The sequence below is a fragment of the Panthera leo genome, chromosome C1, assembly GCF_018350215.1.
Source record: "Panthera leo isolate Ple1 chromosome C1, P.leo_Ple1_pat1.1, whole genome shotgun sequence".
Lineage (NCBI taxonomy): Eukaryota > Metazoa > Chordata > Mammalia > Carnivora > Felidae > Panthera > Panthera leo.
The window spans coordinates 141,134,341-141,152,521 of NC_056686.1; the positions used below are offsets into that span (position 1 = coordinate 141,134,341).

The 18,181-nt window shown below is 36.4% G+C and overlaps 1 protein-coding gene across 6 annotated transcripts in view; it reads left to right on the top strand.

Annotated features, from left to right (window-relative positions):
- The window catches only part of RIF1 (replication timing regulatory factor 1), a 68,248-nt gene that overhangs the window by 37,611 nt on the left and 12,456 nt on the right, over positions 1-18,181 (top strand). For all 6 annotated transcript variants that reach the window (XM_042948759.1, XM_042948761.1, XM_042948762.1 and 3 more), the window contains 5 exons: positions 10,794-10,893; positions 12,765-13,029; positions 14,375-14,417; positions 14,961-15,163; positions 15,713-15,812. In XM_042948759.1, coding sequence (XP_042804693.1) covers positions 10,794-10,893; positions 12,765-13,029; positions 14,375-14,417; positions 14,961-15,163; positions 15,713-15,812 — 711 coding nt within the window. The remainder of the gene's footprint in view (positions 1-10,793; positions 10,894-12,764; positions 13,030-14,374; positions 14,418-14,960; positions 15,164-15,712; positions 15,813-18,181) is intronic.

Sequence of the window (18,181 nt, forward strand, 5' to 3'; positions counted from 1 at the left end):
CCTTCCTCTTCTGTTTTTTGGAATATTTTGAGAACAGTTATTAACTTTTCTTGAAATGTTTGGTAGAATTAACCTGTGAAGCCATCTGATCCTGGACTTCTGTTTGTTGGGAGTTTTTTGATTACTGAATTTCATTGCTGGTAGTTGGTCTATTCAAATTTTCTATTTCTTCCTAATGCATTTCTAGGAATTTATCTATATTTTCTAGGATGTTTAATTTGTTGGCATATACTTTTCATAATATTCTTCTATAATATTTTTTATTTCTGTGGTGTCAGTTATTATTCCTCCTTTTTTTTTTTTTTTTTTCAAAGATTTATTTTTAATCTTTACACCCTAAGTGAGTCTCAAACACACAACCTTAAGGTCTAGAGTCTCATGCTTTTCTGGCTCTGTTTCTCTTTCTGATATTGTTTTGAGTCCTCTTTTTTTGTTGATAAGTCTGGCTAAAGGTTTAGCAGTTTTGTTGGATTTTTCAAAGAAGCAGCTCTGGTTCATTGATCTGTTCTATTGCTTTTTTTAGTTTCTAATTCATTTGTTTCCTTCCTTCTACAATTTTGGGTTCTGTTTGTTCTTTTTCCTGCTCCTGTAGATGTAAGATCAGATTGTTTATTTGATATTTTTTTCTTGCATCCTGCAGTAGGCCTGTAATGCTATAAACTTCCCTCTTAGAAACACTATTGCTGCATCTCACAGGTTTTGAACCATCATTTTCATTTGTTTTCATGATTTGTTGGTTGATCCATTCATTGTTCAGTGCCATATTATTTAACCTTTCTGTATTTGTGTTTTCTTGAGTTCTCATTTCATAAGGTTGTGGTTGGAAAAGATGGGTTGTATGAGTTTGATTTTTGAATTTGTTGAGAGTTGTTTTGTGGCCTAACGTGGTTCATTCTGGAGAAGGTTCCACATTCACTGGAAGAGAATGTGTGTTATGCTGTTTTAGATTGGAATATTCTGAATATTTCTATTAGATCCATCTGTTCCATGGTACTGTTCAAGAGTATTTCCTTCTTGATTTTCTGTTTGGATAATCTATCCATTGATGTAAGTGGGTGTTAAGTTCTCTACTATTACTGTATTACTATGGATTATTTTATGTTTGTTATTAGCTGTTTTACATATTGGGTGGTCTCATGTTGGGTGCATAAGTATTTACAATTGTTTAATCTTCTTGTTGGATTATGATTATCCTTTATGATTATATAGTATCTTTGTTACAGTCTTTGTTTTAATCTGTTGTGTCCAGTAGAAGTAGTGTTTCTACCCCAGCTCTTTTTCCACTTTCATTTGCCTGATTGATTCTTTTGCATTCTTTCACTTTCAATCTGCATGTGTCTTTAGGTCTGACATGTGTCTCTTGTAGGCAACATATAGATAGATCTTGTATTTTTTTTATTCATTCCATTACTGTTTGTCTTTTTTTATTTATTTATTTATTTTTTTTTTAATGTTTACTTTTGAGACAGAGACAGAGCATGAACGGGGGAGGGTCAGAGAGAGGGGGAGACACAGAATTGGAAGCAGGCTCCAGGCTCTGAGCCATCAGCCCAGAGCCCGACGCGGGGCTCGAACTCATGGACTGCGAGATCGTGACCTGAGCTGAAGTCGGACACTTAACCGACTGAGCCACCCAGGCGCCCCACTGTTTGTCTTTTGATTGGAGCATTTACTCCATTTACATTCAAAGTAATTTTTGAGAGGTTTGCACTTAATTGTCATTTTGTTTCTTGTTTCCCTGTTGTTTTTGTAGTTCTTCTCTGTTTCTACCTTGTTCTCAGAGTTTCCTGGCTTTCTTTCTCGTGATCTATTTGGATTCCTTTTTTTCTTTATTTTTTGCATATCTATTACTGGTTTTTGATTTGTGGTTACTATTAGGTTTGTATGCAACATATTTTGCATGTAGATAGCAATCTATGTTAAGTTGATCACTACTTGAGTTTGAACTCATTCTTTACTCCTGTCTCTACCTGCCCTGTCTTTTAGGTATATGGTGTCATTCTTTACATTCTTTTGTTTTGTGAATCCCCTTACTGATATTTATAGATATACTTCATTTTACTGCTTTTTGTGCTTCCTGGTTTTCTTCTACTTAAGGTCCATTCCACTCAAAGAGTCCCCTTTAACATTTCTTATAGGGCTAGTTTTTTGGTCATGAATTCCTTCAGGTTTTGTTTGGGAAATTCTTTATCTCATCTTCTATTCTGAATGATATCCTTGCTGGATAGAGCATACTTGGCTGCTGGTGTTTGTTTGTTTGTTTCTTTCTTTCTTTCTTTTCTTTTTCTTTCATATTCTTTGAATATTTAATGTCCCCCTCTTGTGGTCTGCAAGGTTTCTGCTGAAAAAATCTGCTTATAGGCTTAAGGGTTTTCACTTGTATATAACTGTTTCTTCTCTCTTGCTGTTAAAATTCTCTTTTTATCACTGCTTTTTGCCAGTTTTGTTACTATGTATCTTGGTGTGGACCTTCTAGGGTTGATTTTGTTGGGGATTCTCCTGTGCCTCCTGAATTGGATTTGTTGACTTTCTCAGGTTTGGGAAGTTTTCAGTTATTTCTTCAAATTTTCTGCCCCCTTTTCTGTCTCTTCTTCTGAGATCTCTGTAATGTGGATATTATTATGCTTGATGGTATCACTGAATTTCCTTAATGTTTTCTATCTCTTTATTCAGGGTCTCACTGAGATTCTCCAATCTTTTTCCAAGTCCAGTAGGCATCTTTATGACTATTGCTTTAAATTCTCTATCAAGCGTATTATTTATTTCCATTTCGTCTATTAGTCTTTTGTTATGATTTGTTCTTTTCTTTCATTTGGTGCATGTTCCTCTGTCTCCTCATTTTATGTAACTCTGTTTCTATGTGTTAGGGAGGTCAGCTGCATCTCCTGCTCTTGCAGGTGGTGGCCTTATAAAGAGAGGTCCTGCAATGCCCTGTATTTCAGTGTCCCCTATTCACCAGAAACTCGTTCTTGAGGGTGTCTCATACATGTATTGTATGTGCCCTGCTGTTGTGTCTGAGTCGTTTTTGTCTTCAGTCCAGTTGTCTGCAGTGGTTCTCACTGTTGGCTAGGTTTGTCCCTATGTTGTTAGTAGGTCAGTTTGGTGCCGTCTTGGGCTTGAGTTGAGTCAGACCAGGTGTTTGCCAATAGCAAGGAACTCCGTGTTACTTTCCCTATGTTCCCTGAGAAGCTTTCATTGGTAGGTGGGGCCTGCAGGCAGTCCTGATGTCTGCCCCGAGTCCACTGCTGGAGCCACAGTTAGAATGGTGTATGTGGTTATGTTCCCCTCTCCTGGGGTAGGAGTCACTTTGGAGTCCTCGTGATTCCTGTTGGGACTGTTTGCCCATTGCCATACCATGGGCGGGCTGGAGGGGCAAGTCCACAGAAAAACACAGGTGCAGGGCAAGACTTTAGCATGCTAATTGGAGAATGTTCATGCTGCGCTAGCTCCTGTGTATGTCCATGTGTCTAGCCCGGGCATTGGGAGAGAAGTTGGACCTGGCAGCTCTTTTGTTCTTACAGAAGTCTCCAAAGGACCCCTGCTCCTCCAGCACTTGTTTGAAGTTTAGTCATAAATGTCTTTCCCTTATGCTCCAGGTGTTTCTCAAACTGCTGCGTCTATGCTGTATCTCAGTAAGTTTGTTTGTTATGCTGTTTATGGGTGGGGACTCAAGTTTCTCCTGGCAGTCCCGGCCCAACCAGCTGATTTTTGAAGTTCCAAGTGTTGAGCCCCACTGATTGTAAGAACTCCCAAAGTAGCCCTTCTGTTTTTCAAAGCCATATGTTAATGGGGATTCATCTCCCTGGTGCCTGGCATGGGGTCTGCTTATCACCCTTCTCTGTGCCTGCTGTCACCTTCCTTACTGGGGACCATTTTGTGAGTCAGCTTGGTTCCCAAAGGCATCTCCACCCTTCCTACTGTTTTCCATATGGCCCCTTCTCTACATTTAGCCATGGAGAGTATGTTTTGCCAGTCTTTGTGTTGTTTTCTGGGTGATTTGCACTGATGTCAGTGTTACCTAGGTGTATTTTGGAGATAGGGTGAATTTAGGCTCCTTCTACTCTGTCATCTTCCCCCTACCACCTGTTATCTTTTTTTTAATGTTTATTTATTTATTTTTGAGGGGGGTGGGGGAGGGGCAGAGAGAGAGGGAGACATGCATCTGAAGTCGTCTCCAGGCTCTGATCTGTCAGCCTGGAGCCTGACACGGGACTTGAACCCACGAAGTGTGAGATCATGACCTGAGCTGAAGTCAGACGCTTAACCCCCAGGTGTCCCCTACCACCTGTTTCTAAGAACCTTGGTAAAGTATCTCCCTGATTGTGAAGTTGATATATTTGAACATGTTTATTACATATTTTGATGCTACATCATCATGCTTATAGGTTCGTGACTTTGTCTTCATGGTAATTAGTTCCTCTCTACCTTTTTGAATTTTACCTACTTGATGTTAACTGGTATGAATATGCTCATGCCTTTTTGAGAATTTGTGTAATCTTTTTTTATTTTATTTTTTATTATTTTGAGAAAGACAGAGGGCACAAGTGAGTGAGAGACAGAGAGAAGCAGAAGTGGGGCACAAGCTCACCTGAAGTGGGACTTGAACTCAAGAACTGTGAGATCATGACCTGAGCCAAAGTCAGATGCTTAACTGACTCAGCCACCCAGGTGCCCTGTGTAATCTTTTTTAAAAAAAGAAACTTGCCGTGGGGTGCCTGGGTGGCTCAGTTGGTTAAATGTCTGACTCTTGATTTCACCTCAGGTCATGATCTCACATTTTCTGAGACCCAGACCCTCCTCAGGTTCTGTGCTGGATGTGGAGCCTTCTTGGGATTCTCCCTACCACCCACTCCTCCCCCTCCTGTGCTCACTTGCGTGCTCCCCCTCTCTCAAAATAAATAAACATTTTTAAAAATAACAAATGAAAAAACTTACCCAACAATACAAAGAAAATTGCATGAAATAATACAGTTTGACAAATTATTATACGAAATACTTCTGTAGCCATCACCAAGGTCAGTTAAAGAGCATTGTCAGCGCCCCAGATGCTCCTCCTATGTGTCTTTTGCAGCATATAAATAAATATGGAAGTCTTTTTAATAAGTAGATTTAATCTTGAATTTAATAGGAAATGGAGTATGTGTTTTAATCTTTAGCTTCTTTCAGATATAGTGTTAAAACTTCTATTCATCTTTTAGATTTGAAGAGTTCATATCCGTAACATTCTACCCCAGCAAGTAAAGACATTGATACCACTCTCCTACAAATTTTTATACTTACCACCTTTCAGGTTTTGTTAAAAAACCTAAGTTTTACTTACTATATTATTATACAGGGTACTATAAAACTTGGAAAATAAGTAAGTTTACAAAATTTGAGGATATTTTGTTGCTCAACCTAGTTTCCTATATCCTATTATTTTCCTTTGTTTAAGAAAAAAACAGATTTATATATATATATATATATATATATATATATATATACACACACACACACATTTTATATATATGTATATACATATGTATATATGTGTGTGTGTGTGTGTGTGTGTGTGTGTGTATATATATATATATATATATATATATATATAAATGATGACTGTTACCTGGTACTAATATATAAGATACACACACACACACCCTCATATGACTGATAACCTCCTTGTTTGGTACATATAACTAATCAGTATTGATTAGTTACAATTTTTAGGTTCCAGAAAATTTAGATCACAGAATTTTGACTAAAATTATTTATTATAGCTTATATTGTTGCAGATGCATACTTTGATACTTTTTTTTTTTCCTTAATAACTTTGTTCTGTAAAGTTACATGATCTCTAGTTTTTGGAATTTAGACATTTCAGCAGTGTGTCTCTTGTGTCATTATCATTTTTAAATATTTTTGAGAGAGAGGGTGCACACGGGGAGGGGCAGAGGGGGGGCAGAGACAGAGGTTTGGAAACAGGCTCTGTGCTGATAGCAGAGAGCCCAGTGTGGGGCTTGAACTCCTAAACTGAGGTCATGACTTGAGCTGAAGTTAGATGCTTAGTAGACCCTTTCAATCTAAAGAGCTGTGCCTTCATCTCAGAAAAATTGCCTTGCTTTAATGGTGTTCTTTGTCCCTTCTGTTTTTCAGTACTGTTTTAGGTGGTTTTTAGGCCTTTGAATTTATCTTTTGTGTCCCTTCTTTTTCTTTCTCTACACCTGTTTGTGTTTTGTTTGGTACTGCTTTCTAGGAGCTTGGTTACTTTGTGACTTAATTTGTGGTTTAAATGCTGAAGTGTTTGATAATGGTTTTGTTTTTTTAATTAGTATTTTCTTTAGTTATTATTACTTTCTCTATTTTTTTTGAGAGAGAGTGGGGGAGGGGCAGAGAGAGAATCCCCAGCAGGCTCTGCACTGTCAGCATGGAGCCTGATATGGGGCCTGATCCCATGACCCTGGGATCGTGACCTGAGCCAAAAGCAAGAGTTGGATGCTCAATCAACTGAGCTACGCAGGCATTCCTGTGATTACTATTTTTAAGTCGATAATATTTCCTCTTCCTCTGGCATATTAATTTCCTTTTGTTTGTTATTAGATTTTTCCTCATGGGTTAGTACTGTTGATGTTTAGCCCACCTTTCCCATGGGACTGGTTCTCCTTGTGAATGTGCATGTTATTGATTAAGGCTAATACTGAGCAATACTGGTATCTGGAATGTGTTTCCTAGAGAGAGCCCCTCTTTTTCCAGCCTTGATAGCAAATTGAAGTTAGAGGCATCTTTTACTTGGTCATTGGAGCCTGAAGGAAACACCTGGGGATTTAACATCTTTTGTATATGAAAATACGGATTGTCATCTGGACTTTCTGTGTAATTTTTGTTGGTTCATTGGGGCACTGCTGCTTTCCTCCTCCTGGCTCTTAATACTCATTGGGGGAGATTGTCTTTGGGGGCAGACATGTGAATTATCCCAGTGAAGTGGAAAAGTGGATAGTAATGGAGAATAAGGGGAGAAGAAAGTGCATTTGTTTTATAGATCTTTAATTTCAGTAGTGTTTTAACTTTTTTCTCAGAACTCTCACTGTGTCTTCTGTTACTTAGGTTTGCTAGGAGGGTGCCTGGGAGCTCAGTCAGTTGAGCATCTGACTTTGGCTCCGGTCATGATCACACAGTTTGTGAGTTCGATCCCTGCATTGGGTTCTGTGCTGACAGCTCAGAGCCTGGAGCCTGCTTTGGATCCTGTGTCTGCCCCTCCCCTGCTTGTGCACACACTCTCTCTCAAAAATAAATAAACATTAAAAAAAAAAGTTTTGCTAGGAAGGCTATTTTGGAGGTGCTTTTTTTTTTTTTGGAACTCATGGTGCTGGGATTTTCTTGGTTCTGTTTTTAGTCTCCCTGCCTTTAAAAAAATGTTTCCAGAAAATCTCTGATGCTTCTATGAATTTTATTTTTGTTTTAGTTGGATTATAGGAGGAGGAGGAAAGGGTATGAGGGAGCTTAGCAACTTTTTCATTGTTTTGTTTTGTCACTGGGTTCCGGTGAACACATGTAATTTTCATGAAGAATTTGATAAAGACTCTAATTAAGAACCTTGTTCTTGGGGGCCCCTGGGTGGCTCAGTCAGTTAAGCATCTGACTTCGGCTCAGGTCATGATCTCACAGTTTGTGAGTTCGAGCCCTGCATCAGGCTCTGTGCTGATAGCTTGGAGACTGGAGCCTGCTTCAGATTCTTTCTCTGCCCCACCGCCACTTGTGCTCTCTCTCTCTCTCTCTCAAAAATAAACAAACATTAAAAACAAGAAAAAAGAACCTTGTTCTTATGGGGCACCTAGTGGACTTTGTTGGAAGAGTATGTGATATTTATTTATTTATTATTTTTTATTTTACGTCCAAGTTAGTCAGCATGTAGTGCAACAGTAATTTCAGGAGTAGATCACTTAATGCTCCTTACCCATTTAGCCCATCTCCCCTCTATCAACCCCTCCAGTAACCCTCTGTTTGTTATCCATATTTAAGAGTCTCTTATGTTTTGTCTCCCTGTTTTTATATTATTTTTGCTTCCCGTCCCTTGTGTTCATCTGTTTTGTGTCTTAAAGTCCTCATATGAGTGAAGTCATATGATATTTGTCTTCCTCTAATTTCGCTTAACATAATACCCTCTACTTCCATCCATATAGTTGCAAATGGCAAGATTTCATTCTTTTTGATTGTCAAGTAATACTCCATTGTTTATATATATACCACATCTGTATCCATTCATCCATTGACAGACATGTGGACTCATACTCTGGGCTCTTGTTGATAGTGCTGCTATAATACATTGGGGTGCACGTGCCCCTTTGAAACAGCATACTTGTATCCCTTGGATAAATACCTAGTAGTGCAATTGCTGGGTTGTAGGGTAGTTCTATTTTTAATTTTTTGAGGAACCTCCACACTGTTTTCCAGAGTGGCTGCACCAGTTTTCATTCCCACCAGCAGTGCAAAAGAGATACTCTGTCTCCACATCCTCGCCAACATCTGTTGTTGCCTGAGTTGTTAGCCATTCTGACAGGTGTGAGGTGCAGTATCTCACTGTGGTCTTGATTTGTATTTCCCTGATGACGAGTAATGTTGAGCATTTTTTCATGTGTCTGTTGGCCATCTGGACAGATGTCTTCTTTGAAGAAGTGTTTATTCATGTCTTTTGCCCATTTCTTCACTGGATTATTTGTTTCTTGGGTGTTGAGTTTGATAAATTCTTTATAGATTTTGGATACTAACCCTTTATCTGTCATTTGCAAATATTTTCTCCCATCCTGTCATTGCCTTTTAGATTTGCTGAGTGTTTCCTTCACTGTGCAGAAGCTTTTTATTTTGATAGGTCCCAATAGTTCATTTTTGCTTTTGGTTCCCTTGCCTCTGGAGGCGTGTTGAGTAAAGTTGCTGTGGCCAAGATCAAAGAGGTTTTTGCCTGCTTTCTTCTCCTCGAGGATTTTGATGGCTTCCTGTCTTTCATCTTTAAGTCTTTCATCCATTTTGAGTTTATTTTTGTGTATGGTGTAAGAAAGTGGTCCAAGTTTGGTTTTCTGCATGTTGCTGTCTATTTTTCCCAGCACCACTTGCCGAAGAGACTATCTTTATTCCATTGGATATTCTTTCCTGCTTTGTCAAAGATTAGTTGGCCATACATTTGTGGGTCCATTTCTGGGTTCTCTATTCTGTTCCATTGATCTGAGTGTCTGTTTTTGTGCCAGTGCCATACTGTCTTGATGATTACAGCCTTGTAATACATCTTGAAGTCTGAGATTATGATGCCTCTTGCTTTGGTTTTCTTTTTCAAGATTGCTTTGGCTATTCAGGGTCTTTCTGGTTCCATACAAATTTTAGGATTGTTTGTTCTAGATCTGTGAAGAATGCTGGTGTTATTTTGATAGGGATTGCATTGAATATGTAGATTGCTTTGGGTAGTATTGACATTTTAACCATATTTGTTCTTCCCATCCAGGAGCATGGTATCTTTTTCTATTTTTTTATGTGTCGTCTTCAATTTCTTTCATAAGCTTTCTACAGTTTTCAGTGTATAGATTTTTCACCTTGTTGGTTAGATTTATTCCTAGGTATTTTATGGTTCTTGGTGCAATTGTAAATGGGATCAATTCCTTGATTTCTCTTTCTTTTGCTTCATTGTTGGTGTATAGGAATGCAACCAATTTCCATGCATTGATTTTATATCCTGCAACTTTACTGAATTCGTGGATTAGTTCTAGCAGTTTTTTGGTGGAATCTTTTGGGTTTTCCATATAGAGTATCATGTCATCTGCGAAGAGTGAAAGTTTGACCTCCTGGGCGATTTGGATGCCTTTTATTTCTTTGTGTTATCTGATTGCTGAGGCTAAGACTTCCAATACTATGTTGAATAATAGTGGCGAGAGTGGACATCTCTGTCTTGTTCTTGACCTTAACGGGAAAGAAAGCTCTCGGTTTTTTCCCCGTTGAGGATGATATTAACATTGGGTCATTCATATTTGGCTTTTATGATCTTGAGGTATGATCCTTCTATCCCTACTTTCATGAGGGATGAGAGAAAGGATGCTGTATTTTGTGACAGGCTTTCTCTGCATCTGTTGAGAGGATCATGTGGTTCTTGTCCTTTCTTTTATTAATGTGATGAATCACATCGATTGTTTGTGGATATTGAACCGGCCCTGCACCCCAGGTAAAAATCCCACTTGGTCTTGGTGAATAATTTTTTTTAATGTATTGTTGGATATCGTTGGCTAATGTCTTGTTGAGCATTTTTACATCCATGTTCATCAGGGAATTGGTCTGTAGTTCTTTTTAGTGGGGTCCTTGTCTGGTTTTGGAATCAAGGTAATGCTGGCTTCATAGAATGCATTGGAAGTTTTCCTTCCTTTTCTATTTTTTGGAACTGCTTCAAGAGAATAGGTGTTAACTCTTCCTGTGACTTTTGATCTTGGGGTCATGAATTTGAGCCTCGTGTTGGGTGTAGAGATTACTAAAAAAAATAAATGAACTTATAAGTTAAAAAAAGAAAGGGAACCTTGTTCATCAGACTCAATTTATTGGTTTATATGCTGAGTCTACTGGGCATCTTAAAAATGATTTATTTTCCCTAAATGTTGAGAAACAAAAATTATGGTACTTGGCACACAGAAGTTAATGAGCAAGTATTCATAACTGTATTTCATGTACCTTATAGGTTATATGTGGGAATGAATGTCTTATATTTTTTGTTGATGCTTGCTATATTTGGAATCTATGCCAGTAGTTGGAAGTTTCTAATATAATATTTAATTTTTCTTCCCCAGAATTTGTTGCTCTTAGATAGGATCATTCATATTATTACTGTAATGGTTGATTGCATTGACTTCTCACCATATAATATTAAATATCAGCCAAAAGTTAAATGTAAGTATTTTTGTTTTTATTTTGTTCACCCAGTATTTGATAAACACGACTGTCTAAACTGTTGTCAAGGCAAATCCTAATATTTTTTCTGACCTCATTTTGCTGACTTTTGATGTATAACCATGTCCTACTTTGCTATATAACTTTGGTATGCTAGGAGCTTAAATGCTCTTACATGCCCATGCTCACAGTCTCTCTCTCTCTCTCTGTCACATACGCACCCACATACCTTTATTCCTTTGTATAACACTGAAAAATCAGTATTATCCTATTTAGAGATTGTGTAGTAAGAGTGATTTTACTTGCCATCTTATACAAGGGATTATCTGGGCAGGAAAATTTGATGTTTGTTATTAAAATGTTGTTATTTGTCGCATTACTGGTAATGTTAACATTTGCTAGTTGGTTAAGACAATATCTGCCAAGTTTTCCACTGTAAACTACTGTAGAGTACCTATGATTAATAAATTAATGTTTTGTGGCAGGTTATTTGAGAGTATATACTTTTTTTCTCAGCCAGTTTTCACTCATGATTTTATCATCCACTAATGCTTTTTGCCTGAAACACTAATGTTACCAGAAGAATAGCTCATTGTTTCATTTGATTATGTTAAATTGTGTCAAGATACTTAGCTCCTTTGTCTTTAATTCTAAAAGCTGTCCCTATTATTTATCTCATTCTAATAAATCATTCTGCCGTTACTGAGCACTGTTAGGCACCAGTCACTTCCAGGTGCAAATGACATCCTAATGTAAGATAGAACTTCCTTTGTCCCATTTTATTTTTACCACTGTGAGTTTCTGTTATTCATTGGTTTATAATTCATTGCTATTAATATTTATGCTCATGTTGGCCTCTTTGACCATTTCATGTGTTTCCATTATTTTTTGAGAACTTTGGCATAAGATAATCAGGCTCATTCTGTACTACTTCTCCCTCCTTAAGCCTGGAACCAGACATATTTCCAAGAAACATGGTTCCTTTTGCTGAAGATGGCATTTAGAAACCAAGGTCTAGTCATTGTGACTAAGATGTCACTGCTTTTTGATCCTCTTGAGTAGAGGTTTGGGATAGGTGTCGCCTGACTCATGGGCTGTCTAGTCAGCCTTAACATCCTGGCCTGGAATTTCTGGGGGACGATTCTAATTTATATTCATCTGGGAAACAGATTCTAGGGAAGAAGGAGAGTTTTCTCTTAAATCTGAGCTATTCTACTTTTAGAGACTGGATTCTTTGAGGGAAACGGGTAATTTCGGACTATGTTTTTTGTTTTGTTTTTTTGACAAAGTGGATTCATCCCTGTAGGTAGGTATCTGAAGAGAGGCAGAATCTAAGAATAGTAAACAGGAGTGTCGGACAGTGCTTTTAAGATACATCTTTTTCTTTAAATTTAAGCTTTTCCTGTATTCTTGCTGAGGATTTGGATCTGTGATTTGATTAATGTTATTTGTAGGGTTCAGTTTATTATACAGGAAGCAATAATTTCTAAGGGAAATTTTGTTTTAAAAATTGAATTTTAAAATTTAGTTTTGGAACTTACATAATTTAGTACTTACGAATTAGTTGAAATTCAGAGAATATAAAAACTTGAAATGCGTTTTATAATTCTTTAGAGAAAAGACACCCACTTTTCTGGAATTCTTCTAGATCTGCCAAATAGTTTTCCTTTGTCTCTGCTTCTGATTTAAAGATACGGTTGTAATGGTGTATATCCAATAATGGCATATCATTTTAAAATTTTGAGTATCATTCTACAGAAACACGTATATGAGATGTACAGTATCTGTCATTGAAATGAGATAAATTGTAAAGATGTACAATGACACTTTTCAAAGTACTTGACTTTTTAATAAATTCAATTTTATCTTAGCACCACAGAGACCTTCAGATTGGTCCAAAAAGAAGAAAGAACCTTTAGGGAAATTGGCTTCTTTATTTAAACTTACTGTGAAAGTGATCTACTCTTTCCATACTCTGAGCTTCAAGGAAGTACATTCTGATACTCTCCTCACTGTTGGCAACTCAGTCACCAGTATTCTTTCCAAAGTACTTGGACGTATTTCTTTGCCTTCTATGATCCGAAAAATATTTGCAACTTTATCAAGACCTCTGGCATTATTTTATGAAAACTCAAAGTAAGTGTTTTTTGACTTAATAGCTTTAAATTAAGCGTCTTGGATATAGGTAGCAAACTTTGGTCATTTTCCTAGCAGCGTGTGGTTACAAATGGTAATCTACAATTTAGTGAAGAGGACAATATACTCTGCTTTTGTTAAAAAGATAGTTCAAATCATACATAAAACGAGGTAGAAATTGTGAGTTTTTAATTTTGTATGGTAGTTCAACCCTCCTTTTCAAAAACAAATTTTTTTAATGTTTAGAGAGTGTGCGTGGTGCAGGGACAGAGGGAGACACAGAATCTGAAGCAGGCTCAGGCTCGGAGCTGATGCTCAGAGCCTGATGTGGGGCTGGAACTCATGAACCACGAGATCATGACCTGCGCTAGTCAGAGACTTAACTTAGCCATCTAGGCACCCCTCAACCCCCCTTTTCAATTTAGTACATCTCTTTTTAGATTTCTTAATACAAATAAATACACCTGTTAAGTGTATGACTTACATGTAGCATATTTGACCTGCTACTTTGCCATTAAGTATATGGCATGCACTTAAAATATTGTATGTATTTTGCACCATACATATAAGAATCTCATTGTCTTTAATGTCTCCATAGCGTTCCATGAAACTTTGTACCCAATTTTTTATTAGTGGACATACGTGTTTTTCCAGCCTGTTCACTCATAACAATATTATAGTTGAACATATTTGTACACACATCAGTGTCCTCATTTCCTACTACGTCTGCAGAACAAGGCCCTAGAAGTTAAATTGTTGGTCCAAATGGTATACACATTTAAATTTGTGAATTATCCTGTAAAAATTTATTTTAATTTACATTATCCTTTACATTTGAATTGAAGCAACCATTGCTTTAAAAAACCATGAAAATATCCCAAATAGCATACTTTTTCAAAAGCAGCTTGAAAGGATTCATTGATGTCTTTTCTGTCAAGCTTATGTGGTTCAATCATAATTGTCCATCTTTTTAAAGTTATATTCATAAAGAAAGTTTCAGGAACAAATTTTACAAAGTACAAAGTAGAACCCTAAATACATCAACTTTTTGTATGTCTTTCAGTCTTTAAGTTTCATCAAAAATAATTTGTGCTTTTTAAAAAAGGTACAATAACAAGTAAACTAGTATTAGTAGTTTGAGGTCTATTCCAGATGTTTTTCTTGGACTACTTTTTTAAAGATAGGTTTGTTTCATGCTTAATGTTTGGTAATTTGACATTTTTTAGATGAAGATTTGGGGCACCTTTTAAAATCACTACACATGTCTCATTTTTATGGCTGCATTATGTATTTTTAGGCTTAACTTTCTGAAATGTAAGTGGTACTTTTGTGTTTTTCTTCCCAGGCTTGATGAAGTTCCTAAAGTGTATAGTTGTATGAGCAACAAGGTAAAAATAGACAATTGTCTATAAAACATAGCTTCATGAAGAAAAAATGTTAGAGTTCAGATAGTTGTCTTCCTTACATATACTTCTGATTTTTAAAAGGTTTATATATTTTCAGTTTTAATAGGCATTTAATAACATGACATGGACACATTCACAAGATAGTTTTTAAAGAAGAATAACATTGCTTTAAATTCATAGACCTTATTAACTCTTATCCCTTTATATAGGAGAGTATTTATAGGTAAAACTTGTGTAGCCAGCTGTTAATCTCTGTTCATGAGAAAACAATTTTTTCTGTTAATGGAAAATAAGCTTGACATCAAATCTTATATCAATAATTAATTTCACCTGACAGTTTGTCAGTTTATATAATAAACCTGTATGTAAGGAAATAGGTGTTTTAAAAACCATTTGAATTGTAAAAATTGAAGAAGTGGTAGCATGTTGTGAGTTGCTTAATGTATAATTCTTTGTGCTTTTATCTTTACTGTTTTAAAAGCACATTTCCAAATGTTATCCTAACAAAATTTTCCTTTTTCCTAGTTAGAAAAGCTATTAGGAGAGATAATTTCTTGTCTGCACTTCAGCTACACTGGAACTTATGACAGCGAACTTCTTGAACAGATCTCTCCATTATTATGCATAATATTTTTGCACAAGAATAAACAGATTCGAAAACAGAGCGCTCAGTTCTGGAATGCCACATTTGCTAAAGTGACGATGTTGACTTATCCTGAAGAGTTAAAGTATGCTAATAACCTATTTCATACAGTTACTGTGATATGTAAATTGATATTTGTTTTAAAATGAATTTTTCTTAGAGGAATCATTGCAGAGGATTCCTCAATTGAAATGTTATTTTGAGGATGTGGTAATTACTAAACTTTATTTGGTTTACTTTGGTCCTTCGAGTAACCTTGGTTTTAGGAACATAAAAAGCAATTTAAAACTTTCCTTGATAAAAGAAATACAAAGGACAAGAAATTGACGGTTATTACATCTGGGTGATGTGTACATGGGTATTTAATGTAAAAGTCTACTCCTGCTTGAAAATTTTGTATGATACAAATTTGGAAACTTTTTAAATAAGAGAATTTGGGAACTGAAGAATGTAGCAAAGAAACTAAATGTACTGTCTACATTTCTCCTAGTTGTGTGTGTATATAGAGAAAGTCTTTAAACTCGATGTATTTTGTCACTTTAAAATTGTAATTAAAGTGTCCTTATTAACATGTCGTTGGTATTCACCAGTATTACTTGACTCAAGGTATATATGTTTATGTACTTTTTTAAAGACCAATATTAAGACAAGCCAAACAGAAATTTCTGCTCCTCTTGCCTGGTTTGGAAAATGTTGAATTTATGGAGGAATCCAGTGGCCCATACTCAGATGGAGTAAGTTGGGATTTTTTTTATTTCTCAGTGTTGTTCATTTATTCCATTTTCGTGTAATTTTTTAAAAGACAAAAACCTAGGGATACCTGGGTGGCTCAGTCTGAGCGTCCAGCTTTGGCTCCCATCATGATCTCGCGGTTTGTGAGTTCAAGCCCCGAGTTGAGCTCTGTGCTGACAGTTCGGAGCCTGGAGCCTGTTTCAGATTCTGTGTCTCCTTCTCTCTCTGCCCCTCCCCCACTCATGCTCGCTCGCGCTCTCTCGCTCTCTCTCTCTCTGCCAAAATTAAACATTAAAAAAAAATTTTTTTTTTAAAGACAAAAACCTAAAATATGTTACTGACTTAAGTAAAACTTGAACATAAGAACATCATAATACAGGATTTTTGTATAACCTCAGTTGTCTGGCTTGAATACTTTTTTTTTTTTAATCTGAGTGTAACTGACCTACAATATTGTGTTTCAGGTTTACGTCTTGGTGATTTGATATTTTTGTGCATCATGAAACAATCTTCATGATAAGTCTAGTTATCATCTGTCCTGCAAAGTTATGACAGTATTATTAACTATTCCCTGTGCCGTACATCACATCCCTATGATTTATTTATTTATTTTTATATGTTTATTTTGAGAAAGAGTGTGGGCGGGGGGGAGTAGAGGGAGAGAGAAAATCCCAAGCAGGCTCCACACTGTCAGTGGAGAGCCTGACGTGGGGTTTGATCTCATGAACTTTGAGATCCTGACCTGAGCCGAAATCAAGAGTCAGATGCCTAACCAACTGAGCCACCCAATTGCTCTGATTCGTGTATTTTATAACGGGAAGTTTGTACCTCTTAATCCCCTTTGCCTGTTTCATTTGCTCCCACCTGATCCCTGCTCTGGTGTCCAGCAGTTTGTTTCCTGTCTTTGAGTTTTTCTGTGTTGTTTGTTCATGTTATATTTTAGATTGTACCTATTAGTGAAATCATACAGTATTTGGCTTTGTCTGAGATTTTACTTAGCATAATATTCTCTAGGTTAATCCATGTTGTCACAAAGGGCAAGATTTCACTCCTTTTTATGTTTGAGTGATATTTCATCATGTGTATATATCTTTTTTTTTTTTTGTATATATCTTCTTTATCCGTTTATCCATTTATTTTTCATTGATCACTTAGGTTATTTCCGTATCTTGGTTATTGTAAATAATGCTGCAGTGAAGTTGAGGGTGCACATCTCTTCAAATTGGTGTTTTTGTTTTCTTTGGACAAATACCCAGAAGTAAAATTGCTGGATTGTATGGTAGTTGTATTTTTAATTTCTTGAGGAACCTCCATACTGTGTTTTATAGTGGCTGTACTAGTTTACATTCCACCAATAGTGCAAGTGTTCGCCTTTGTCCACACTTTTGCTAACACGTGTTATTTTTTGTCTTTTCCATTAATAGTCACTTTTACTGGTGTGAGGTGATATCTCATGTTTTGTTTGCATTTCCTTGATAATTAGTGATGTTGAGCATTTTCTCATGTGCCTGTTGGCTATCTGTATATCTTTGGAAAAATACCTATTCAAGTCCTCTACCCATTTTTTATTTGGGATTTTTAGAAATATTAAGTTGTTTACTAACCCCTTATCAGAAGTATGATTTGCAAATATCTTCTTCCATACAGTAGGTTGCCTTTTCATTTTGGTGATGCTTTCCTTCATTGTGCAAAAGTTTTTCCATTCGATGGAATTTCATTTATTTTAGCTTTTGTTGCCCATTGACCTGAAATACTTTTATGATTTAAGGGTATTAAATTTCACCATAGATTCTCATGTAAATAGTCTGGTTTTTGTTCATTAATTATCTTTTTTGAACTATGGCATTTCATATATATTCCTTTGCAAATGTTGTAATTATTATAATACATGGTTAAGTGTTACTTCAGATAAACCAAACTAATAATTATTGGTCCATGTCTAAGCAAGAGCTACCCTTCATTTTTCTCAGTTCTTTCCATCAAATCCCTCATTCCTTCTGTCAGAAAAACACATATTTGTTGTCACACACCCACTTGAAACCAGGGTACTTTGGCCAGTAACAATTACTGTCTGAGGATCAAGGAGTAAAGACATGGGTACTGCATGTCCACAAGGTACCACATTCTTAGACAACTTTGTTTCTATTCAGCAACAACAGATGGAGTCTAGCTGTTCTTTGTTTAGAACCCGTAAGAGAAAAGTTAATGGCCAACTGAGTACTCTAGTGTTAGTTCTTGGCCAATCATGTATACCTAATTGGTTGTATGATGTTTAAAGTTTCATGGCTGTGATTTTTCTTCTTAGAAATATTTTCAGTAATTGGAAGGGTCTTTGAGTCCAGTAATTTGATTCATTTTAAGTGTTTATGTG